Genomic DNA, 26,896 nt, shown 5'->3' with positions numbered 1-26,896 from the left:
TAAGAGAGATAATTCGGATCAAGATCACAGCAAATGCTTATACTGTATATCAGTGGAAAAGTGAGTGATAAACAGTCAGACAAGGGAAAAGTACTTAGAAGGGCAATGACAATCTCAGAAATAAATGGTTGATTCTTGAGATTTTAAGAGTACTTTGACATTCTCACAGAACTCACCCTGTGAAAGTTTGGTGGTTGTGAAGTTGGTAGAATTTCTTCTAAAATCTAAAATTAAATGACATTTGCCAAACATACACAACATGGGAAAACATCTCAACTATCCTCACCCCCAACCTCACATCCTTATATTTATTTTCATTTTTTGAAGTCGGTAGCTGTGGTATCAAATCTCAAGATAATTTCTGAAGGAAGCCATTGCCCACACCAAAACTTTCAAGCAGTCTGATTGTCGTGGATGTTTCATCTACACTGTTTACAAAAAGAAACTGTAGTTTACCTGCCTTTCACAATTAAACCTACTTTAATTTTACATAAAAAATATCAATATATAACTTTTTAAAATAAAAACACACAATAACTGCTGCTGCACGCTTTGGAAACATGAAAGGTGTCAATCAACACATAACTACACAACAGTTTAACAATAAATAAATAGGCCTACAGAGGTCAAACTAACATGCGATTCTAATAAAATTTCTAGATCAAACTTCAGTAGGGCCCAAGTTCCAAATAATATATCAAAATATTCTGTTGATATACATGGTTGTAAATCAGTGTATGAGAAACTAAAACATGACTTTTAAAAAAGGTACATCAATTTATATAGTAAAAATTTAAACGCTGCCTTCAAACCTTTAATAGTCAGTAAAAATTCAAATCTTTCAGTAATGTACTATTATCTTTGGCTGTAAAATATCACTTCTGGAGTATCAAAAACTTGAATAATATACATTTAAACAACAACTGGAGATCAACAGGATTCAGTCAATTACAACGTATGGGAGGACACTCAATAAGTCTCCCTTATAGGATCTCTTTGATAAACACTCATGCCATTCCCTGAATCCATCATCAGTTTGATTCCTTCTGGGTCCTTCATCAAATATTCCTGTGACACCCTCAATTTTCACGAAACTAACACTGCAGTTTGCATCCTCATAACCTTTGACATTAACTGCTTCCTCACACTGAACGACACTGCTGTCAGTCACATTCAACTCACTAGCGGATACTGTTAACTCAGGCTGTACCTCCCTTATAGTCTCATCCTGAGAGGCATCTACTGTTTTCTCTGGTACGTCTCTCTTTTCTGCAACTGTATCTTCATGATTTGCTGAAGACTCAGCGGCAGTACTCACGCTTTGTTGTGCTGAGGCGCCTATTAACGTTCGCCCATTGTTGCTGTCTTCTAATCGCAGCAAGTGATCTTCAGTTACTGATGTAGAGGAAGGCACGAATGTCCTTTTCGGCTGCAGCTTCAACTCACATGTTCTTTTTATATGCTCTCTTCGGCTTGTCTGGCTGCCAATACGCTGAGCACACAAATTTCGAGCACCGCCCTCAGGTAAGTCTGAATTATTTAGCACAGTTTTAATTAGTTCTTGCGTAGTTTTCACTTTTTTCCTTGGTGTGAAGTTCGTAGAAGCTTTAGCCATTTTAGCGCAACCCGAGAGCTGCATATTTGTTGTCAGCTGCTGTCCTCTGTGCGCTTTTTGCTCACAAAGTGACTTATTGTCTGTCACGGAACAATCCTTCTTGGCGTCCCAGTCTTGAGGGTTCATAGTAACTACCATCTCCTTAGTAGCTCGTATCGTACTGGCAAGATTTTTGCACTTTCCTTCAACAAACCGATTTAAACTATCATTTCGCATTTTATTGTCAAATACTTCAGCCGCCGGCTCTTGTTCCTGAACAGACGACGAGCGAGTTGCATTAGCTCCAAGGAGACCGTAACGCTCCTTGGAAATCGTGGAGTCGCAATTCCTTGTTTCTGAGTTTCCATTAGCAGGCCATTCATGGGACATTTTTTTCCCATCCGTGCTATCTACATCGGCGTAATTTTCTATATTGTTTGCCTGTCCATTGCCCATCCGCGTGCCCTGTACAAATGCTGCTCCAGCGCGCAACAATATGTATTTTCTCCATCGTTTAACCAACTGCTTCGCTCGCTTCGCTAATGTTTCGTCCTTCAAGTTCCGACGTAAATCGTTCACAATTTTACCTAACCTCGTCGATCTCAGTAACTCTTCATTAATTTCAATATTTTCCAGAACTTCTAACACTTCCGTAATAGTTTCCGCGTCACGCACATTATGATTTCGATCTATCGCGTCTAATAACTTACACTTAAGCTTCAACACATCTGCCTCCATTGCTTGCTGCACGCGTACTGACGGACAAGTACAGAGTCACTGGACGCCAAAGAAAGTAGTACCTCAATGTCAACAGGTAGTAACATTTATTTGCTGATCGCTGTTGTAAACATATGAACATATGACTATGTTTTACGTCTAACAAATGTCTGTGTGGGGCACAAAAATACATTACTGAAGAAATACAATATTCGTCGTGAATCTCACTAACGTTATTTAAATGCACATAGCATCTATCGGTATCCTTCCGCCAACTATTATTTGCTGTTCTTTGAATAATATATTTTAGTTGGGGCAAAGACCAGGTTATGTCATTCTGACAATACTTCATGAACTGGGGAGATGTCTTGCAGACATGCTAATTCAGTCATACCTACTTCCCTATTAACCACAACATTACTGACAACAATGAGTGAAAGTCATCTGCAAGCACTCTGTCATCTGTGTTTCAGGTTCCGCCAACCTTCTCAATGACATTCGAAGTCGTTTCTCATAAAAAATAAAATCTCTCTTTGTAATTATTACGTTATGTTACTCACTCCAATCCAAAGAATACTATATAAGAAAATTACTTCGATGAAAAGGTAATTGATTTTTCGACTACTTCCTGATAGGAATAAACTAATTGGAGACAAATTTAAATTCAGTGTGTCTACAGAGGACAAGGGATACTTACCTAACATTTCGTATGTGCTGTAGTACGCCATTAAGCTTACAGAACATGTGTACAACTTTGAATCCTGCGTTTCGGTACAATATGTATATTGGTGACACTTAATACTAAAGCCCCTCCAGAATTCAGTGTTATTAAACTTGCTGGGACAAATAGATGCTAGGAAGCTGTTAGTAAATGTGCTTGGGACAAGCTAACGTCAGAAAAGGAGTGATTTTATTCTAGGCTGTGGAGAAAGAGATCAACACATTGGCTATAGTCACCTGTAGTCTATGGATAAAAGTAACCGTTGTAGCTAATGTCTGTGGCGGAAGGAATATGAGGTATGTAAACAATAAATTATATTGTGAATGCGAACTTTACTTTCCCAGTTATGGAGCAGGAGGACAAAGTGGGGTGTATGGAAGCAGAAGCACTGAAAAGGAAAGAAAGGTTAAAGCAATTGAAGAGGAAACATGAAGAAGTGAAGGATGGTACAGCGTCAGAAGAAAAATCGGAATCAGTTTCTGTTCTTCCAAAGTAAGTGCAACTAAATGACCTATAACGGAAGGTATTGTTTATGTGCTATCATTAATTTCTGCTCATGGCAGAATTTCATTTGCTTTATAGTAAAGTTCGTAGTTTACTGTTTCATATATCTGTTTACAGAGAGGTGAAGAGATGCTCTTGTACTTGCTGTAGTAAACCACCATACGTGAACTTGTTGTAGGCCGAAATTCCGAAGCTATCGACCCCAAGATGAAACGTTGAAGGAAAATGTTGTTCCTGAAGCTAAACCTGGAGATGTGGAGGAGGAAGTAAAGGATCAATTGAGCTCTGCACATTCGAAAGTTGTCATCGAAGAGTTGGTAAGTTTTATTTTGGTTTGTTAAGTACGTCAAATGCACACAGTATATTACGTATCCGCAGGGGTTGATTTTAAGACAGGGTTGTCATATTTTTGGTGAGTGGTAGATGTCAACGCTAGTAAGGTTTTTTCATTTGTCACGACACTTAATTACATGCAACTGCCTTTTCATAAAGGCATATGTCTATCCTATAATCGTATAGAAAAGGTTTCGCTTGTATGATACATTACAGTTTGTCTACAATTTTTTATTTTTAAGTAAATGTTTTGCTGTTGGGCTAAGTAAGTTTACAGGTCTCCCCCCCCCCCCCCCCCCACCTCACTATTTGAGGACTGCAGTCATTTAAAGCTTTTACTAAACAAACTATAAATAATAATCTTCAAACGTTTCTCTTTTTGCCTTGATTGATGCAAAATTTGGGGAATGAACACCTAAGTGCATCTTTTTGTGCTGCATAATGTAGCCCTAAAGTAAATTTCACCTGTGAACCTTGCATGTTTGTTGCAATCCACAGGTGTTATCTAGGGTCATGCTACATAGAAACTAAAAAGGAAATTAAGTTTCAGGATTGTTGGTCAAAGTACAGCGCACAAAAAATATTCTGAATTTTCTCATTGGTGATGTTCCAAATTTAGTAACTAATTATTTTGAGTTTTAAAAGCTATCATATGTCAATATGTAATGTCATTATTTACAGTATGTTTTTCAGTTTAAAAAAAAAAATTATTTTTTGAACATAATTTGAAAAACATAAAGGTCGGTATGTTAAGGGATTGAATCACAATGTAACTATGATTTGCCACAGTGCCAGTTTGTGCCAATATGCATGGAGCAGAATTGGGGAGTGAAGTGAGACTGCTGCAGGGACAGATGGTATCACCTGTTGTTTATATATAATCTTGTGGTTTTATTGTTTTGATTATGAGAAATTAAGCATTTGGCACTGTTAATGTTGAAATGTTATCTGAACCTTGGTTGTGTTGACAGAATGATACCCAGTATGCATGTTATATTGGAGGCTTTTTTGTTTTGTCATGTAAAGCCTGTTTCTTTCATTGGTATGTACAGCAATTTTACACAGTTTGTGTTACACTACAGTAGTTTCATTCCATGGATCCAACAAAGAGTGATGTGTGATATGTGGAATGAAGTCATGATTAAATGCAATGCAGTGAAATGACATTACATTATTGTATTAGTCCAGGTTTCCACATGTAACCAAGGTGACACTATTTGATCATCATTCAGGTGGTGTCACTGAAGCGCATGTGGAAACATGCCAAATCCTGTGGTGTCGCTCGAATTGTCCCACTAACATTTGAAGTTGCTTTAACTTTGTGATGCGACTTTTCAGTATGCATCACCTGCTAGCTAGGGAAACCACATGATATAATGTATCCATGATTACTGCCAGCTAAAGAGACTATATAATGTAACCTCTCCATGATTGTTTAATTTGGCTCCCAGTTTGTGGCTGAATTTTGAACCACTGTACTCTGCTTTTTGTTAAACACTTGTCCATAAAATTTGAGAAATAACCAAATATCTGGTAGCAGTATAGTTTCAGCTTCGTTGTAACTTTCACATATGGAGCCTGGGAAGAAAGATGTTTGAATACCTCTGTGTATGTCCATATTAAAGTATTTGCCAGTTCAGTTTCCCAAGCATCTCTGTGACTCTCTCCCATGGATCAAACCTACCTGTGGGTATTCGTGGTGCCCTCCTCTGTATATGTTCAATATCCCCTGTTAGTCCTATTTGCTATGGGTCCCACACACTTGAGCAATATTCTAGAAGTGGTTGCATGATTTGTATGCAATTTTCTTTGTAAACCGACTGCACTTCCCCAGTATTCTACCAATAAACTGACATGTACTACCTGATTTACCCACAACTGTACCTATGTGATCACTTCCCATTAATATCCCTACGAAATGCTACACTTACATACTTATGAGTTGGTTGATTCCAATTATAGTCATATGATACTATGTTTTTTTGTTTTTTTTTTTCATTTTGTGAAGTGCAAAATTTTGCATTTTTGAACATTTAAAGCAGATTGCCAATCTTTGCGCCATTTTGAAATTTTATCAAGCTCTGGCTGATACTTTTACAGCTTCTTTCAGATAGTGCTTCTTTATAGATAGCTGCTTCATCTGCAAAAAATTTGAGGTTCGCAAGGTTGTTAGTATACAACATGAACATCAAGGGTCCCAACGCACTTGTCTTGGGTATACCTGAATTATATCTGATGATCCAAGATAACATGTTGTGTCTGTCCTATCAAAAAGTCCTCAATCCAATGACACATATCACTTGATACCCCATATGATCATAATTTTGACAATAAGCATAGGTGTGGTACTGACTCAAATGCATTTCAGAAATCAAGAAGTACTGCATCTACCTGCCTGTTTTGATTGAAAGCTTTCAGTATGTTATGTGAGGAAAGTGAGAGTTGGGTTTCACATGATAACTGTTTTCAGAATCCATGCTGGTTAGCATGTAGGATGTCATTCTGTTCGAGATACCACATTGTGTTTGATCTCAGAGTATATTCTAATATTCTGCAACAAACCAGTGTTAGTTATACTGAATGGTAGTTTCTTTTAGGGGGATGTGACCTATGCCTTTTTCCAGGAATTGAGCACTTACTTTTTTTGTCCGAGGGATCTATGATGGAGAGGGCCTAACTCGACAGCAAATACAGTATAGAATGTGATGGGGATTCCACTGGGCCATGGAGCTTTGATCAGTTTTAATGATTGCAACTGTTTCTCAACACCATTGATATGAATACTGATTTCACTCATCTTCTCAATGATATAAGGATTAAATTGGGGCAGTCCTGGGTTTTCCTTTGTAATTGAAAATTTGAAAATGGAGTAAAGTATTTCAGGTTTTTGTCTGCTACCACCAATTTAAATTCTTGTCTCATTCACTAGGGACTGGACACTAACTTGGGCACCACTAAAAGCCTTTACATATAACAAGTATTTCTTTGGATTTTGTGAAGGATCATTTGACAGTATTCTGCTATGGTAGTCATTGAAGGCTTCATGTATTGATCTCTTGACAACCAAACGTGTTTCATTCAGCATCTCTGTATCTATAGCCCTATGCTTTGTTTTGCGTTCTCTCCCATTATGAATTGTTCTACTGGATACATATCTGTCCATTGCATGGCCAACTGTTCTTTTAAACTTGAGCCAGAGTTCCTGTACATGCTCATGTCCTGGAAGTTTCAAGTTCCTCTTTTTGAGATATGACATTACTGATTTTTTGTCTAGTTTACTGAACATATAAAGCTTTTTGCTTTAAGTTGTCCTTTGTACTTTGGTGATCATTGTTGCCACAACTGTGTCGTGGTCACTGGTACTGGTTTTGATATGGACATCCTCAAAGAGTTCAGGTCCAATTCTTGCCATTAGATCCAATATATTTCCATCATGGGTGGGGTTCCAAACTATCTGTTCTAGTTGATTTTCAGAGAAGGCATTGAGTAATGTTTCACAGGATGTCTATCGCCCACCACTAACAAAACTGTAATTTTCCCAATTGATTGTTGTATGATTAAAGTATCTACCAATGGTTACAGTATGTTGGGGAACTTGTGTACAAGTGAAATGGAGAGATGATAGATAATCACCAGAAGTGAAACATAAGTCTCTGTTTTTACCTTCACTTGACCAAATACTGCATTTCTACAGTAGGAGTTGTATTTTTTAATTGAGATCAGCACACAATTTGACAAATAATTGAAATTTCCTTTTTTTTCCCCAAAGTGCTCAACAAATGAACCTTTTTTTTCCATAAGTGGTACTTCCTTTGTGGTGTGTGTGTGTGTGTGTGTGTGTGTGTGTGTGTGTTTTATTTCTTTGCAAAATCCTTCCAGATGAAACAGTATGGTTTCTTTTCTATTTATTGGACTCTTAGCTGGATTCTAATGCCATAACCTGAATGATAGCTTTATTGCCTGTCCCAGAAATCTCAGATGGTTTTATCTCATAAACAGTGCCACTGGAATTTTGACAGGAGTATATAGAATCAGCCGAGCCGCACATGTTACCACTGCAATAGCAGCCATTGTGCCACTTGCTGTGATATTAATTTAGTCGCATATGAAAATGCGCAGCTTTGCAGTGCTTATTTTAATTATATGTGAAACTAAAACATTAAATTTAAGAGTTCCTGTTGTGATACTTTGCAGTTAAGTTTGAATTTTGCAATAGAAAGTTGCTGAATTCATCTCAAACACCGCTACATTCTCTACATGACATTTCATGTGCTGTGGTAGGTTGTTGACTATACGTATACTCGTGTATCTATCTCTTTCCTGTACTGATGTTAACCCCATTAGGTCTTTGTGGAGATTGTGTTTGGTTCCAGGCTTAGTCATGCATTTCACTTATTTTTGTGAAAAAAGGAGTTAAAGAATGGCAAAGAACATTCGTTCACTATGTGTATTGCGAAGCAGTTGGTTTTTTTTTAAGAGGTCTCAAAACGATGTTCTTAATGATGTCATTGACGAAGATGACAAGGATATTTGGTTTGTGAGTTGCTTAACTGCGCCTGTACAAATTCCTAATCTTTTCACTACCCAGTCTCACCAGTTTCCCAAATGATAATGAAGTGATAATGTCAACACAAACACCCAGTTCCGGGTGGAGAAAATCCCTGACCCGATGGGGACTCGTACCTGAGACCATGTGGTACGAAGGAAGTTCCTGAATTAACACCAAATATACACTGTCTGACAGAAAAAGTGAGGCACCCAGATGATGTAGTCAGATGTCAAGTGTCAACACCATTGGCTCGTTCGTGGATGATAAAAGCTGCAGTGGTCTGTGACTGATAGAATGGCCACAAGAGTGTGTTAGTGGTGGTATTATTTTGTATTGTTAGCAGGCCTGGTAGAGTATCTACATCTGCATACGTACTTCACCATATGGTGCTTGACAGAGAGTACCTTGTACCCTTAGTAGTCACTTCCTTTCCTGTTCCACTCACAAACAGAGCAAGGGAGAATTTGCTGCCCATATGCCTCTGTACGATCCCTAATATCTCTTATTTTATCCTCTCTCTGTGGTGCTTACTGAAGTGTACATTGACAGCTGTAGATTCGTTCTACTCTAAGCATTGAAATGCCACTTCTAGAAATTTTCTCAATAGTGTTCCACGAAAAGAAAGTCGTCTTCCTTCTATGGATTTTCAGTTGAGTTCATGGACCATTTCTGTAATAATCATATGTTAATTGGACCTACCAGTAACAAGAGTAGCAGTCAGCCTCTCAATGCTTTGATGTCTTCCTTTAATCTGTCCTGATGAGAGTCCCAAACACTCAAGCAGTACATTAGCATTCTATACATAGTCTCCTTTGTGGGTGAACCACACTTTCACAAAATTCTCCCAGTAAACCAAACTAGACCATTTGCCTTCCCTACTACCGCCCTTATGTGCTCATTCCATTTCATATCACTTTGCATCATGAGGCCCAGATATTTAATTGACGTTACTCAGAGTTGCCACAAGTTCTGGAAAACAGGGAATTTCAAATGTGTTAGGGAAATTGGAAGTATCAGGTAAATTTGGAAGAAAATGGCGGGGTAGGGGGGGGGGGGGGGGGAGAGAGAGAGAGAGACAGAGAGAGAGAGAAACAACAACACTGCAAGAACCTTTCTTGTCCCAGTAGGTGAAATGGTTTATTTACTGAGATATTGTGTGTGCATACCGTATTTACTCGAATCTAAGCCGCACTTCTCGGTTTTTGTAATCCAAAAAACCGCCTGCGGCTTAGAACCGAGTGCAAAGTAAGCGGAAGTTCTGAATATGTTGGTAGGTGCTGCCACAACTAATTCCTGTCGTCGAATATATGTAGCGTTACACAGGCATGCTTTGCAGGCACAAAGATAAATACTGGTGCCAAAACCTCTGCATCAGTAAATAAATTTAAAAAGTTGGAAGACGAGCTTTTTTTTCCTCTACCCCGAGTGTCGACCACTGCATTTTCATACATTATCCATCGAAGTAAATACAAATTCCATATTGTTCATCTTCGAATGTTGCAGCATTTCAATGTACTACGAAAATCCGACTGGCAAGATTGTTAGGGATGTTTGTCAGTATGGCCAACTCTACGTTCTGAATTTTTACTACCTGTGAGAAGAGATGGTTGCTAATAGGAACTTTTGTGAATCACATGCAATATTCTCTTCACCATAAGGATAATACAAATATAAACATTTTGCCATATATTCTTTTGTGTTTGCTGTGTTATCTCATTTAAATTCTGTCTGCCTAATAAACTACGAAAGTAGAGTGAGACAACAGCAAACACGGAAGAATATACATATCACGTCATGTTTATTAAAAACAAAGATTCCAAGACTTACCAAGCGGGAAAGCGCCGGCAGACAGGCACAAGGAACGAAACACACAAACACACACACAGAATTACTAGCTTTCGCAACCAGCTACAATGGGGCGACCAGGGTGTTTGGGTTTGTAGCTGGTTACCAAGCCCCCACAGAACGTATCTCTGCCTACGTAGATCAACACCTTCAACCCATTACATGCAGTCTCCCATCCTTCATCAAAGACACCAACCACTTTCTGGAACGCCTGGAATCCGTACCCAGTCTGTTACCCCCGGAAACCATCCTTGTAACCATTGATGCCACTTCCCTATACACGAATATCCCGCACGTCCAGGGCCTCGCTGCAATGGAGCACTTCCTTTCATGCCGATCACCTGCCACCCTACCTAAAACCTCTTTCCTCGTCACCTTGGCCAGCTTCATCCTGACCCACAACTTCTTCACTTTTGAAGGCCAGACATACCAACAATTAAAGGGAACAGCCATGGGTACCAGAATGGCCCCCTCGTATGCCAACCTATTTATGGGTCGCTTAGAGGAAGCCTTCTTGGTTACCCAAGCCTGCCAACCCAAAGTTTGGTACAGATTTATTGATGACATCCTCATGATCTGGACTCACAGTGAAGAACAACTCCAGAATTCCCTCTCCAACCTCAACTCCTTTGCTTCCATCAGATTCACCTGGTCCTACTCCAAATCCCATGCCACTTTCCTAGACGTTGACCTCCATCTGTCCAATGGCCAGATTCACACGTCCTGGTACAGAAGCAGATAACCAGAGCCACTTCCTCATCCCCTCAAACCCAGAACCTCTCACAGAAGAACCCCAAAAGTGCCCCACTTGTGACAGAATACTTCCCGGGACTGGATCAGACCTTGAATGTGGCTCTCCAGCAGGGATACGACTTCCTAAAATCCTGCCCCGAAATGAGATCCATCCTTCATGAAATCCTCCCCACCCACGTGATTTACCAACTGACCTGCCTGCACTGTGATGCTTTCTATGTGGGAATGACCAGCAACAAACTGTCCATTCGCATGAATGGACACAGGCAGACAGTGTTTGTTGGTAATGAGGATCACCCTGTGGCTAAACATGCCTTGGTGCACGGCCAGCACATCTTGGCACAGTGTTACGCCGTCAGAGTTATCTGGATACTTCCCACCAACACCAACCTATCCGAACTCCGGAGATGGGAACTCGCCCTTCAGTATATCCTCTCTTCTCGATATCCGCCAGGCCTCAACCTCCGCTAATTTCAAGTTGCCGCCGCTCATACCTCACCTGTCTTTCAACAACTTCTTTGCCTCTGTACTTCCGCCTCGACTGACATCTCTGCCCTTACTCTTTGCCTTTAAATATGTCTGTGTCTGTGTATGTGTATGTGCGGATGGATGTGTGTGTGTGTGTGTGTGTGTGTGTGTGTGTGTGTGTGTGTGTGTACACCTGTCCTTTTTTTCCCCCTAAGGGAAGTCTTTCCGCTCCCGGGATTGGAATGACTCCTTGCCCTCTCCCTTAAAACCCACATCCTTTCGTCTTTCCCTCTCATTCCTGAAGAACCAACCATCGGTTGCGAAAGCTAGTAATTCTGTGTGTGTGTTTGTGTGTTTTGTTCATTGTGCTTGTCTGCCGGCGCTTTCCCGCTTGGTAAGTCTTGGAATCTTTGTTTTTAATATATTTTTCCCATGTGGAAGTATCTTTTTATTTTATTCACGTCATGTTTATATTCATATTATTCTTATGCATAATAGTGTTACAGTCAGAAATGAAGAATGGCAATTGACTAGATTTTTAAATCTAAGATGACGCTAATTTCTGTGCAGAATGTAATGTACTAAAGAGGCGTCTGCAAAGATTTTCAAACGGAGAAAATTTTTCGCTAACCTCTCGTTCAGAACATCTTCAATCATACACAGTCTATTAGTTGGTTCTTGTTGATCATTAACAAAGAAAAGAAGCAGTGTAAGTAACAAAAAATAGCAAATAGCGGTCTCTTGCCACTGTTTCGCTAATGAGATGACTCCTTCCTCTCTCTCTTTCTTTCTCTCTCTCTCTCTCTCTCTCTCTCTCTCTCTCTCTCTCTGTTTTTTTTCTTCTTTTTTTTCCTTTCTTCTTCCCTAATTGTAAGCGGCAGTAGCGTGCACAAAAGCAAGCCATGCCGCCAGCGGCGACAGGCCGTAAACACAGAATGCGACAAACAATGCGTGATACAGTATAGTAATACATTTTTAGCTTAGAGTTACATAAACACCTATAACAAAGAAAACGGCACTTATCAGATCAAAGAAAAATAAGCAACCGATTCAAACCAGATCTAAGCACATGAAAAAGGAAGGGTACCCGTATAAATACGGACGGAGCGCCTGACGCATAGCAACGGCTACCTGGTAAAACTTAACTGCTAAGTTTATGAATTGAACCAAACTACTGTTGCTGTATCATCATTCATTCGACCTAAATTGTCTCTCATTTTACAATGGACCAACATTGTTTTGATTTGGAGGTGTGGCCTAAAACTTTTCTCTCCCCTTGAATTTCGAGTCTAAAATGTCTGGTGCGGCTTAGATCCGGGAAATTTATTTTTTTCCTTGATTTCGAGTCTCATTTTTCAGGTGCGGCTGAGAATCGACTGCGGCTTAGATTCGAGTAAATACGGTAGTCTCTGGCTGGTTGCAGCTGAGTAGGTGCACTGCTTCCCTGCTCCCATATTGTTACTGTTTGCAGTAAGTGCTGCCACCACTTCTTGCTGCTACCCTAGCAGCTGCCATTGAGAGGCAGGGAGGGGTGAGGAGTGGTTTTCTTTCTTTCTTTCTTCTTTTTTTTTTTGGGGGGGGGGGGGGGGGGGGTGTCTGATTCTCAGAATGTTGACACAGCAGCTGGAGACGGCAGTCATGTGTGCATGAGTTGTCTGAGTGATTGTGTGAATGTGTGTGCGCTTTCGTTTTCTGGCAAATGCTAGGGCTGAAAGATTAGCTGTGAGAGTGTTCGTCTTTCCTACGTGCCTGCCTGCACCTCGGTGATCATCCTTGCTGTGAGTTTTACCTATCTTCATTAATGTGGATTCTCAGAGTCTTTGTGCAAGTTATCTCTTTCATGGATTGATCACTGTGGTCTCATTTTATAAACATGTTGTCTGTGACTCGTGAATGACTGGCTACATGAGTGGGCTTTTGCAATGGGCCAAAACCATAGGCCATTTCTCCCAGTATCTCTTAATGGATCGGTCCTGCCGATCTGAAGCCCGTCGTTTCTCACTAATATCGAGGCCTTGTCCGTCGGATCTAGTCTCACCGATATGTCCACATCAGGTCAGTCTGTGTGTGGTGTAATGCGATTAGGTTTTGTGGTTTATCCATGGACACTGGACTGCAGTGCTCCTTGGCAGGCCAGAGGCCCTGGACGATGGATTTCAGGAATTGCGACTGTCTCGCCACAAATCTCCAACCAGGTTGGGAATCGAACCCAGGTCTGCTGCGTGTTAGGCAAACATGTTACCACTCAGCTAAGCAAGTGGACACACAGTACCTCTAAATAATAGACATAGCACAGTGGGTAATAACTGACAATAATGAACATACACTACTGGCCATTAAAATTGCTACACCACGAAGATGACTTGCTACAGACACGAAATTTAACCGACAGGAAGAAGATGCAAATGATTAGCTTTTCAGAGCATTCACACAAGGTTGGCGCCGGTGGTGACACCTACAATGTCATGACATGAGGAAAGTTTCCAACCGATTTCTCATACACAAGCAACAGTTGGCTGCCATTGCCTGGTGAAACATTGTTGTGATGCCGGGTGTAAGGAGGAGAATTGCGTACCATCACGTTTCCGACTTTTATAAAGGTTGGATTGTAGCCTATCGCGAATGCAGTTTATCATATCGCGACATTGCTGCTCGCGTTGGTAGAGATCCTTAGCAGAATATGGAATCGGTGGGTTCAGGTGGGTAGTACGGAATGCCGTGCTGGATTTCAACAGTCTCGTATCACTAGCAGTCGAAATGACAGGCATCTTATCTGCATGGCTGTAACGGATCGTGCAGCCACATCTCGATCCCTGAGTCAGCAGATGAGGACATTTGCAAGACAACAACCATCTGCATTAACAGTTCGACGAAGTTGGCAGAGGCATGGACTATCAGCTCGGAGACCATGGTTGCGGTTACCCTTGATGCTGCATCACAGACAGAAGCCCCTGCGATGGTGTACTCTACGACAAACCTCAGTGCACGAATGGCAAAACGTCATTTTTGGATGAATCCAGGTTCTGTAACAGCATCACGATGGCCGCATCCGTGTTTGGCGACATCGCAGTGAACGCACATTCGAAGCATGTATTCGTCATCGCCATACTTGTGTATCACCCGGCGTGATGGTATCGGGTGCCATGGGTTACATGTCTCGGCCACTTCTTGTTCACATTGACGGCATTTTGAACAGTGGACGTTACACCTCAGATGTGTTATGATCTGTGGCTCTACCCTTCATGTTGCAGGTCCTGTATGGGCCATTCTGGACACAGAAAATGTTCTACTGCTGCCCTGGCCAGCACAGTCTCCAGATCTCTCGCCAATTGAAAATGTCTGGTCAGTGGTGGCCAAGAAACTGGCTCGTCACAATACGCCAGGCACTACTCTTGATGAACTGTGGTATCATGTTGAAGCTGCACGGGCAGCTGTACCTGTACATGCCATCCAAGCTCTGTTCGACTCAAAGCCCAGGTGTATCAAGGCCATTATTACAGCCAGATGTGGTTGTTCTGGGTACTGATTTCTCATGATCTATGCACCCAAATTGTGTGTAAATGTAACCACATGTCAGTTCTAGTACATTATATTTGTCCAATGAATACTCGTTTATCATCTGCATTTCTTTTTGGTGTAGCAATTTTAATGGCCAGTAGTGTTATTGAACCAAAATTTTATTGGTGGTCGCCTATAATGTTGGTTTACACTTCTTTTCAGAGGGCTGCTTCTTTCTGAGCTTATTTCTGGAATCAGTGAAGATATTTTAAAACTGCCTTGCGAATCCAAGGAAATGCATATTTTTGTCACCAAATGTCTTTTGTTTTCTTGAAGTAAAATAACAGCAGTGGTCTGAATGGAACACACATACCATTTGGCTTTCTGTCTCCATCTAAAAACAGCTCATTATAAAAGATGTTGATGTTAGTACTTAAGATTTTTCCTCACACGTTTAGCAATACAGAAGTCCTTACATTTTTTTGCCAACTTATATCTTTACTCATCCTTGAGATCTCAAAATTTGTCAAGGAAAACTGGTAAAACTTGTCTGGAAATCAGGGAATTTCACTTGGGGGAACTCGTGGCAACCACGGTTACTCTGTCGGGTGCCACAATACTAATGTATTCAAACATTGCAGATATTTTCCTACTCATCAGCATTAATTTACATTTATCTACATTTAGAGCAAGCTGCCATTCATGACACCAACTAGAAATTCTCTGCACATTATGTAGTGTCTTCCTGTGCTTAGTCAACAGTGACCCCTTCCCGCACAACACAGCATCGATGGCAAACATCTGCAGGTTGATGCTCACCCTATCCTTCAGATCAGGGAATAAGAGCGGTCCTATCACACTTGCCGTGATCACTCCCGATGTTACCCTCGTATCCGATGATCTCTCTTCGAGGACAAAATACTGGTTTCCATTATGTAAGAAGTCTTGGAGCCACTCTGATATCTGGGAACCTAACCCAAATGTCTTGCATATCTAGTAACCTGTTCCATTTGCTTATATTTTTGTTAACAATGTGCAGTGGGACATCGTTCAAACACTTTCCGGAAATTTATTTTTTGCCCTTCATCCATAGTTCACAGCATATTGTGTGAGAAAATGGCGATCTGAGTTTTACATGAGGGATGCTTTCAGTATCGTGTTCATTCGTGGACATAGTATTCTCAATCCCAAGAAAATTTATTGTATTCAAACTGAGAATATGTTTAAGAATTCTGCAGCCAACTGATGCTAAGAACATTGGCCTGTAATTTTGTGGGGTCGTTCTTGCACCCTTCTTATACGAAGGAGTTAGCTGCACATTTTTTCCATTTGATTGGGAGTTTGCACTTGGCTTGAGATTTGCGATAAATGTGAGATAAGAGAGGGCCCATTGCAGGAAGTGCTGGTAGGTGGATTGGTCAGGTCTTGCAACTGGGTCTTCCACAGGGATATGATCCCCGTGGTAATTGGTTAGGATCGGTAGTGGCACAGGGATAGACTATGATACTGTAGAGGTCGGATGGGCAAAGGAACACTATTTTAGGAGGGGTGGGAAGAATCTTGCGTAGGATGCCCCTAATTTCAGGGCACAATGATAGATAATCTAAGTCCTGACAAAGGATGTGGATGTGTGAGGCTACAGTACAGGAAATCTGTTTGTGGACTAGGTGTGGGGGATAGTGCCTGTCTGTGAATGTCTCTGTGAGACCTTCAGTATATTGCACGAGGGAGCTCCCATCACTGCAGATATGCAGTCTCCGGTGGCTACGCTATATGGGAGGGATTTTTTGGTGTGAAAGGGATGAATGCCAGGCAGTGCCGATTCCTCTTCTCCCACATGTACCCTATTATCCCTCCTCCTTTCCCAGCCCATTCTGAGCTCTTCCCATTCAGTGTGTATCTTTTGCAGTCTGGCTGGAGTGGCCGAAAGTAGCAGTCATGTATGTGAAGTGTGTTTGTTTGTGCGAATGTGTGTGCATTCTGAAGAAGACTTTGGCCAAAAGCTTATATATGGTAGACTTCTCATCATGCCTGTTTGCAACTCAGTGTGTCATCTTTACAGTGAATAGCTATATGTCCTCCCCATAATATTGTTGTTGCTATTATGTTTGCGTGCATTTGATCCTGCAAATGAAGAGTTTTTCTCCCAAAATTCACCTAATATGTGGAGTTTGTTGTTACCGTAAATATTTCTTCAGCATTTCAAATGGAAACACTGTTATAATTACTGAATGTACAAATCAGCAATTATGCTGTCATCGTTTCCCAGTACTGCTCATGATAGATTTTACTAACAAACCTTTTAAAGTTGGGTAGGTTTTAGCCTATTGGAAAACTTGCCGTTTGAATAAAATAATGTTAGGTACAACACAGTCACATTGTAAAATGAAATAAACCAAATCAAAAAGTGAGGCTTCCATTTATAAAACATTTCTTTGGTTAACAAAAAAATTGTAATCAGTTGCCTTCTGTTTTGATAGTTTTATTTTACTTTTACCACTTTTATAGTAATTTAATGTAGCAGTAACAGAGATGGATGTATGGAACAGTATGTGAAGTATGGGGTAGGTACACTTTGTAGGCTGAATCAACAGATCTGTTCCGTTTACACTGCATTCTTTATTGTGAACTTCTAGCAGTGGAGAGATGTATGTCCTTTTACAAGATGCACACTTATCCTTCCCAGCAGTGTATTTTTTGGAAGAAATGTAGTCTGAATTGTGAATACGATTAGATTGCAGCAGCATAATTTATTAGTCACAAATGAGAATTTGTGCTGCACTGAGACTCGAACCTAGATTTCCTGGTTTATGTGAACAGTCGCATTAGACACTTCGGCTACTCGAGGACACCTGCGGGGCCAACCCAACTCTCCGTATGTCACTGAGAGTCTACATGCTGCACTCGCTCAATTGCTGTGATTCCTGTGCAGGGATATACATTTATTATTATTGTAGTGGCCTGTCTATGCATGTAATACCTTTTGCAGTGTCTTGTGTTTTTCAGTGTACTATGCAGTGATCTTCGGGCATGCATGCGTGTCTGAAGGACATTGCATAGTACATCAAAAAACACACATTGCAAGGAGTAGTATATTTTTGTTTAAAGCAAACATAGAACTTTAAAGTGCTCCAATTATTTCATTCTGTTCTCCACTTACTTCTCTAAATCTCTATATATAAAACACACATCATTGTCCAGCCCATATTTCTAAAGACAGAAGCCTTAAGTTTGGTGAGAGTATGGGTCTTCTACTTTAGGCATCATTTAAGAAGGGATTGTCTGAAGTTCCGCTCCTAAGGGATTGAAATAAGGGATGAAAGGCTTTTTGAAAGCACACCAGTGTTAAGGGAATTTTGGAGCTAGAACTACGAAAATTATTTGGTTTCTTAGAAAGAAAACAAAAAATGTGTTTCTGGAAATTCAACCACTGGGAGGTAAAATAGTGGGTGAAAGTTTTTTGAAAATAAGTAATTACTAAAGAACTACTAAAGGGTTTTTAAGGCTACGCCTATGACAATTTGTATTTGACTTCTCAGTTACCGAAAAGAAAAAAAAAATACTTTTCATTGTTTCTGGCAATTCAACCTCTAAGGGAGTGTAATAGGGGATGAAATTTTTTCATTACATTAGAAAAATTTTGAATCTAAATTTATGAAAATTGGCATTACACTTCTCAGACATAAATAAATATTTGTTAGAAGATGAAAATTGTTATGGAAATTCCCCACAGGAATGCAAAAAGCATGATTAACAAAATATTTTTTACTCCAATTACCAGAATCACTTTTTGGTCAGAAGCACATTCGGAAAAGAATTAGCGTAAAAAGCTTAGGTGTTGCAAATTGTGAATAACTTTAAAATTTTATTAAATAAAAATGAAAAAGATCTCTGCAGGCCGTACAGTCTATGCAAGTAAAGCAGTGGGTTCTAAGCTAGTTTTAAAGTGAACACATGTCAAGACAGACAACCAGTAAGGTATAAATTAATCTTGAATAATCAAATCTTGGAGCAAGAAAACTAGTAGAATATGACATCTCTTCTAAATATATCCATGATGTGGACCAAAAATTAAATATACATCCATATATGAAACCATCATAACATGTTTGCAGAATAAAGCCAGGAAATAAACCCAGCTGAAGTTTTATGCACAATAGAAGTACCAACCCATATTTATGGAAGTGAAGTATGGGCAACAGCAAGCCACCAAGAAAGTAGAATGCAGGCTCAATATATGATCAAAAAAGAAATGAAGACTTAACTAAAGATTTAGGAATATGTAACATAAACGAAAAAAAGGAAAATAGGAGAAAATGGAAGGGACATGTAGACCATGGGTGGTGAGAGACAAGAGTCCCAGGATATGCTCTAAATTATAAATGCACTGGAAGAAGTAGTGTAGGAAGACCATACAAGACATGGGTACTGTACCAGGCAACTGGCCTAATACATGAAGTAGAGGAGGAGGAGGAGGAGGAGGAGAAGAAGAACAAGAAATTTATCACAGGCATCACTAACACACATGAGACAAGACTGTGAATAATAATCAGTTATGAATGTTATGCTAACTTTGAAACACTTGTCACAGGACCAGTGGTGACAGATGCTACACTAAATACCATTCCTTACTTTCTTGTTACAATTATTGCAGTTGTTCACACTTTTAGATTCATTTTTAGTGGCACAATTTTCACTTTATGACTTTATCATGTGGTGCCATCTAAATTAGGAAAACTGTGCATAATCTCTTTCCCTCTTTATATAAACTGGTTTCACTATCAAATATTTGATTCTGTCACTTTATTGAATACTATTGTATAAAGAAATTTTTGTTCTCCAGTGGATAGTTTTGTCCATTCAGTTTGTTACCTCTATTACCTTTGCAGCTATCACCCAGATAAACCCTGTACACTGATGCAAACGTTTGTTATACTGAGTTGGTGCCACATGAACAATTTTTTCATAGGCTCATCATAGTTGCTGTAGACAGCAGTTAAATACCCCAGCTCCCCAACATTTTAATTGTGACAGTGACAGTACATTATAAAGTGAACAGGAGTAGAGAAAAGAAATTCTATAAAACAGAGGATAGAGCAGAAACTTCATTGCTCAATAAAAGTGGGCCTCAGCTCAAAACTCATCATTTCTGAGCCGTAACTCAATTTGGTACCAGTAAATGTGTATCTCCAGCATAGTGTGCACTGTGACTTCAGCAGCAACTTGTCCCCTATTGCTGTGGTCTGCTAATAGCACAAGTGAGTGTGCGGAGTGTTCTTTTTTGGTTCCAGCAGGTGCCTTGTGTAAAAGAATAATGTGAGGTGGTGGACAGTCTATTTCACTGACCTAATAGGCAGCAGACCAAGGCAAGTCTCCATTTACTGTAGACATGGATTGTCCAGGAGGAGGCATCTGTATCAATAAAGAACAGACGAGTCGTGGCTTGCCAAAAAAGTCTTGAGTTTTCCAATGAAGCATGACTTGTGAGTCACATCTCCACTGCATTAATACTTTCCATTGCATGCAGTCCATACAGTAATTGTATATCAGACCAACTCTGCATACATTGATCCCTCCATATTGTATCACTCCTTGTGAAAACTACTTAATCAGAAAGAGAACCTGACACAGGATGCATGAAATTGAAGAGGCAAGAGGGCATTTAAATGTCTGGGGAACAGTGAGGAAATGGTTTTCTCTACAAACAGTCCATGTACTCGTATGACATGACTTGATGGCTGAAGTGTGAGGGTTCTAGTGCTTTTTCACATAGAAAAAGGAGCATAATTAGGGGTAGGGATAGTCAGTAGATAAATGCTGCTTAAAATTATTATTGACACTAGTAGATTAAGTGTATCAGGTGCTTGTAAGCCATAACAGCAAACATATTACTTAACAGTAATACTTTTAAGTGAGTACTACACACACTCATTTATTCTCTAGTAAATATTAAATCTTTTGAAAGTAATTTCATCAGCTGTATCAGTAAAAACTGTTGGATATTGGTAAAACTTCCAATCACTGGACTCAAACATATGTGTCCTGGGCATTCTATTTATAACTGCTTTGAAGTCCAACCTGTGTTACAGCCTTTTGAAATTCCTGCTCCACTGGATCTTTTGAATATTTTTAATGTGTGCAGTGCAATTATAACCACCTGGTATTTGCAGCTTTTTGGCAGTGTCCTTCACAAGCAGAGCTCTCTCTCATTTATGCAACAAGAGTCTGCACACATGTGGCCACGGTCACTTGATGCTAAGGCCTGAATGTGCCTGTGTCTGATATGAGAGCAGTCTATGTAGACAGAGCAGTGGGCATAAGGAGGCAGCATGGGACAGGGAGAGGGGAGGTATTAGCTGGGTAGCCGTGGAAGATGATGCTAGTGCTATCTGTGGGAGCTTGCAGATACATGGTAGGGACAGGATAGGGCTGCTAGGTGGGGCTATAGTGGAGCAGGGAGACAAGAGAAGAGGAAAGGGCTTGTAGGTGCACTGTCAGGGTAGAAGGTGTACAAAATACTGGAGAGGGAGCAAGAAGGGGCTAGGCAGGTGGAGGACAGGGGCAAGTGAAAATTGAAGCCAGGTTACGGGAACAAAGGATATGCTGTAAAGAGGGTCCCCCACCTGCGCACTTAAGGAAAGCTGGTGGCGGAAAGAAAGAATCCAGATGGCATAGGGTGCAAACAGTCATTACAGTGAAGCACATCATTTAGGGTGCTATGTTCAGCAAGTAAATGGTCTGACTGTCTTTTGGCCACCGTTTAGTGGTGGCCATTCGTGTAGTCAGTCAGTTTATTGGGTGTCATGCCCACATAGAATGTGGCACAGTTGTTGTACCCAAGTCTGCTTCTGAAGGTGGCTCTGCATTTGATGGAGCTGTAAATTCCGGTGGCAGGACTGCAGTAGGCAGTGTGGGAGGATGTATGGGATAGGTCCTGCATCCTGGTCTTTTGCAGAAATGTGAACCATGAGGCTTGGAAACAGGGGTGTAGTAGGGACAGCCAAAGATGTTGTTTAGGTAGGGGTGGGGATGATAGTTAGGATGATATTTCGCGTTGTAGGGCACTAGATGTGGCAGTCAAAACTCTGGCAGAGAATGTGATTTAGTTGCTCCAGTTCTGGGTGGTGTTGAATAACAAGAATAGTTCACTTTTGTGGACGGATAGTGGGTATGTGGAGGTGGCAGGGGACTGGAGAGACAAGGCATCACATCTGTTTCGGAACAAAGTTGGGTGGGTCATTTTGGTCTGTAAAGGACTCAGTGTGGCTTCTGTCGTATTTGGAGAGGGATTACTTGTCACTTCACTACAGGCATGAATAAGATGGGTGGCTAGGCTATATGGGAGGAAGTTGTTAGTGTGGAATGAGTGGCAGCTGTGAAAGTATTGGTGGTGGTTGGTAGGTTCAGTGTGGATAGAGGTAGTGATGTAGTCATTCTTGAGGTGAGGTAGAATCAAGGAAAGTGCCTTGTTGGACTGAGAATGACCAGGTGAAGTGAATGAGAAGAAAGTGTTGAGGTTCTGGAGGACTGTGGATAGGGTGCCATTAGCCAGAGACCAGATCAGGAAGATGCGATGAGTGAATCTGCACCATGTGAGGGGTTTGAGATTCTGACTGGTTAGGAAGGGTTCCTCTGCACGGCCCACAAATATGTTGTTATAGGCTGGTGCCATGCGGGTGCTCATTGCTGTATCCTAGATTTGTTTGTAGTTGATGCCTTCAAAGGGGAAGTAAATACCGGTGAGGGTATAATAGATCATGGTAACCAGGAAGCAGGTTGCAGGTTTGAAGTGACAGGATTTGGGAAAGGTAGTGTTCACTAGTGGCAAGGTCATGGCATTGGGGATGTTAGTGTAGTGGGAGGTGAAATCGACAGTAAAAAGTGGGACACCATCTCAATTTTTTGAACTGGCACCAGCTTTTCTAGATTGTGCATGTGATAACTCTTCTCCCCCCCCCCCCCCCCTCCCCCCCTCTGCACCTCCTTTGTGGCTTCCAGTTCTATTAGTCCCTGTGCACCGCCTGCCAATCCCATTTCCTGTTCCCACTACAGTATTGCACATGCCTTCTATCCTGACGACGAACCTACAGTCTCTCTGCGCCGCTCACCTCTCCAACCCTCCCCTCCCAGCACAGTGTTCTGACACAGCACCTAGCAGCCCTATGCTGTGTCCACCATGCCTCTGCTAGCTCCCACAGGCAGCAGTAGCATCTTCTCCCAACTCCTACCCTTCTATCCCTCCCCCTCCTGGCTCCATACCTTCTCCTTACTCCCCCTACCCCCTCCAGTTAGATTGCTGCTCACATAAGATTCGGTCTCAGTCAGGATTTAGTGCCTTGTGACAACAGTGACTGAATGCATGAGAGGTCTACTTCTGAAGAAAGACTTCTTGTGAAAACTGGAAATATTTGTAGGGTGTGTTTGTGTTTGTGTTGTGTGTGTGTGTGTGTGTGTGTGTGTGTGTGTGTGTGTGTGTGTGTGTGTGTGTGTGTGTGTCGGGCACACAGTTTTAATCTGCCAGGAAGTTTCAGTTTGTCCATATTTTTGTGGTAAGGTGTTGAAAGACCTGGTTATTAGCTACTGAGAAACAATAAAGTTACCAACTAAAGCCGACATTCAGTGTTACCTTTATTTAGGTAAGACAGCTGCAGGGAAACAACAAGACAAGCAGAAAGCTGGCCGGAGTGGCCGGGCGGTTCTAGGCGCTACAGTCTGGAACCGCGCGACCACTACGGTCTAAGGTTCGAATCCTGCCTCGGGCATGGATGTGTGTGATGTCCTTAGGTTGGTTAGGTTTCAGTAGTTCTAAGTGTAGGGGACTGATGACCTCAGAAGTTAAGTCCCATAGTGCTCAGAGCCATTTTTGAACATGCAGAAAATATACACACACACACACACACACACACACACACACACACACACACACACACACACACACACACACACACACACACCATCTCTGCAAATCTTTAACTCTTGTCATAGTTGCTCAATGTGAGCACCATTTGTAATGTGGCAAACATCAAACTTTTCCATACTCTTCCCTGGAATGTTACGGTTGTTATCAGTGACCACTTAATTGTTCTTCATTGTAGCTCTTACAAATTGAATAGCAATCAATGCAACAACACATTGTCTGACATGACCTCATTAGAAGGACTCGCATGGGGGTCAAGGGATGGTGGGGGCAACTGAAGAAGAGTGTGTCACAATGGGAAGTACATCCAGTCCAGTGCTTAGGTGTTTGTCTTGAGGTAATCTCAAAAATGTGAAAACAATTGTAGTGGAGCACCATCTTGTTGCAAAATAGTCTCCACTTTGTTGCTGTGATTGTGATCAAAGTCATTGCTGCAGCTTATCCTGGTACTTGAAACCAGTCAACATTTACTCCACTAAGAAAAATGGTCTGTAAACTTGTGTAGAGGACACTGCACAAAATACATTAACTTTAGGCTAAACACGAATGTGTATCACAATCTCGTGTGGTAGTCCTGTACCCCAAATACGCATGTTATGGCAATTCACCTTTATAGACTCGTTAAAGAATACTTTGTCACAGAAAACAGACTTCTTTAAAAAACACTCTTCCTCCAGTAGCCACTGCAAACCATTCCAGAAATGAGAATGAAGCTCAATGTTCAGAGTCGTCAGTGCATGTAGCAACTACAACCAGTATGATTGTACATGTAAATGTTTGTGTTGAATCTTTCCGAGCATTGCTGCAGTACATGCAGCTTTCTGTTTGCACCTGTCTTCAATTTCTTTGGGCTCCTGATGAATGATTGCTGCTCATACTCCACCTAGTCTAACAATCCCTGTTTTATTTGCACCATATAGTCAGTCAGTCACAGAATTTGCTGTACTAATCACAGATTCGCTTGTTTGTTGCCACTTTCCTCACTATTTGGCACAAAATCGTTGCCGGACCGTCACAACTTGGTGAACTTGAGGACACACAATGCACACATTGCTCTATCAGTTGCCATGTTCTGATATGCCTGCTTCCAACTGGTGCACTTCACAACTATATCACTGCGCATATTACAAATTGCAACTTGGAGAGATGCCGTAGCTACTGTATGTGTCATTTTTCTGTATGTCTGGTTGTTTTTGTGCAGTCATCTTCTGAAACACAGGAAGTACTTGTGAGTAATCCTCTAATTACTTCCCCTTTTAGTGACTAATGTGGTCTCTAGTAACTGAGTAAATTTTTTAATGTTACACAGGACATAACAAATCTTGCACCACGCAAACCGGACTGGGATCTGAAACGTGATGTCGCCAAGAAGCTGGAGCGGCTCGAGAGGAGGACGCAGAAGGCGATTGCGGAGCTGATTCGCGACAGGCTCCGGAAGGGTCAGGAGGACCTCGCCAACAGTGTCAACGCTGGTGCACGCATCAACCAGATGGATGCTGCCAACGAAGATTGACGGGATGCGGCCCTTTTTCGGTAGAGTCTGAAGGTTCCTGTAGTAGGTGCTGAAGCTGCTGGGAATGCTGCTGGTTGCCAGCAAATGGCAGTAACCCTGTCAGAAACAGTGGCTCTGACCTGCAATCGCAGAATGGTCCAGATGTTGCAAGCTGTGAGCTAATCTGTTCGGTAGCGTGTCTAGCTGATGATCTGAACTGTTTCCCATATATTTAAGTGCAGTCAGTTGCACTCTGGCATATACCAATACTAGTTAAAGTGCGACTGGAGTCTCAGATTGTGTGTGGAAGTTTGTACTGAAAGACTGATTGTATTAGCAATGTATCTTGTCTGTAATTGTGCTACTGGCACAAATTACATAATTCATGATCATAATGATTGATAATTACAACTTATACAGCATAATTAAAGTTACACCTTCAGACAGTTTTATTACTTGTATTTTTAACTTGTGTGTCTGTTCAAATAGGCATTTTCAGAATTTTGTAGTTGACAAGATCTTGCCATTAATGTTTAAAACATATTCTCTAAAAACTTTTGTCAGGAGTATGAGGTGTAATGAAATAAAACAGTGATCTCAATACATTATATAAATGTAGCGCTCTGCCGTTATTGGTTCCCTCAAATTAAATAGTAAAACATTGCCATTAAAATATAAAGCAAGGTGTCATGGAAATGTGATGAGAGTAACATATCTTAGAGTAAAAACATTAAGGGATGTGAACCCCCTCCTCCTCACACACACAATGTGAAACAGAGTACATAAAATTTGCAGTCCTAACAGTAAACATAATGCATTCATTTTGGCATATTACGTACTGCTTATGGAAATGTAATTATCAAACTTTGACTGTAGTCAGTACCGGCCGTGTGCTACATTGCCAATTGCCTGTATTGTTGACAGAACAGTACAACCATATTGAAGATAATAGGAATGGCCAGCTGCATAAGAAATAAAACAATACTGTAGGCTCATGAGTTTTGCAAAATTTTTCCTGAGATAATGACTCCTGATCCTGTCATCCAGAGCACATACTGCCATTAGGTGAGTCATCAGGCAACCATAACTGGACATGACACACTGAATGTACATAGTTAAAGAAATACAACTATTCCTCTACTACCATCATTGTTCCAAAGGTTGTGTGGGTAATAATTTTATTTTCGTTGTTTTGCAGCTTTGGGCGTACATGGACACCTGGGAGGTAGAATGTCTAGAAGGTCCAGGCATTCATTTATGCCCAGAGAGTAGGACGGCTATGGGCATTCATCTAAACTGTGGCATAGGAGCTTAAACAGTAAGATGGCAGCTTCCTGTTGTCTGCGTGTCAACATTTGTCATTGCTGTCATTACAATAATGTTAAAAGTGCTCCAGCTTTTATTTGCTCCTGGACCCTTCCATTTACAAGTTAAGCATTGGGCCAGTCCTGTGTACACATTTAGTGAGGTGATAGCATTTGCTATATTACATTTGAAATGTCAGG

General features: G+C 41.0%; 1 protein-coding gene across 1 annotated transcript; it reads left to right on the top strand.

The window, feature by feature from the left end:
* The first annotated feature begins 938 nt into the window (after positions 1-938).
* On the top strand, positions 939-25,838 carry LOC126293419 (coiled-coil domain-containing protein 12). Its single transcript, XM_049986643.1, has 3 exons — positions 939-3,524; positions 3,715-3,853; positions 25,209-25,838. Exons 1-3 carry the CDS (start codon positions 3,379-3,381, stop codon positions 25,410-25,412), a joined length of 489 nt encoding a protein of 162 aa, XP_049842600.1. The 5' UTR covers positions 939-3,378; the 3' UTR covers positions 25,413-25,838.
* The last annotated feature ends 1,058 nt before the right edge of the window (positions 25,839-26,896 follow it).

Source organism: Schistocerca gregaria, chromosome 10 (genome assembly GCF_023897955.1).
Source record: "Schistocerca gregaria isolate iqSchGreg1 chromosome 10, iqSchGreg1.2, whole genome shotgun sequence".
Classification (NCBI taxonomy): domain Eukaryota; kingdom Metazoa; phylum Arthropoda; class Insecta; order Orthoptera; family Acrididae; genus Schistocerca; species Schistocerca gregaria.
This window is presented reverse-complemented; position numbering and strand designations above follow the sequence as displayed.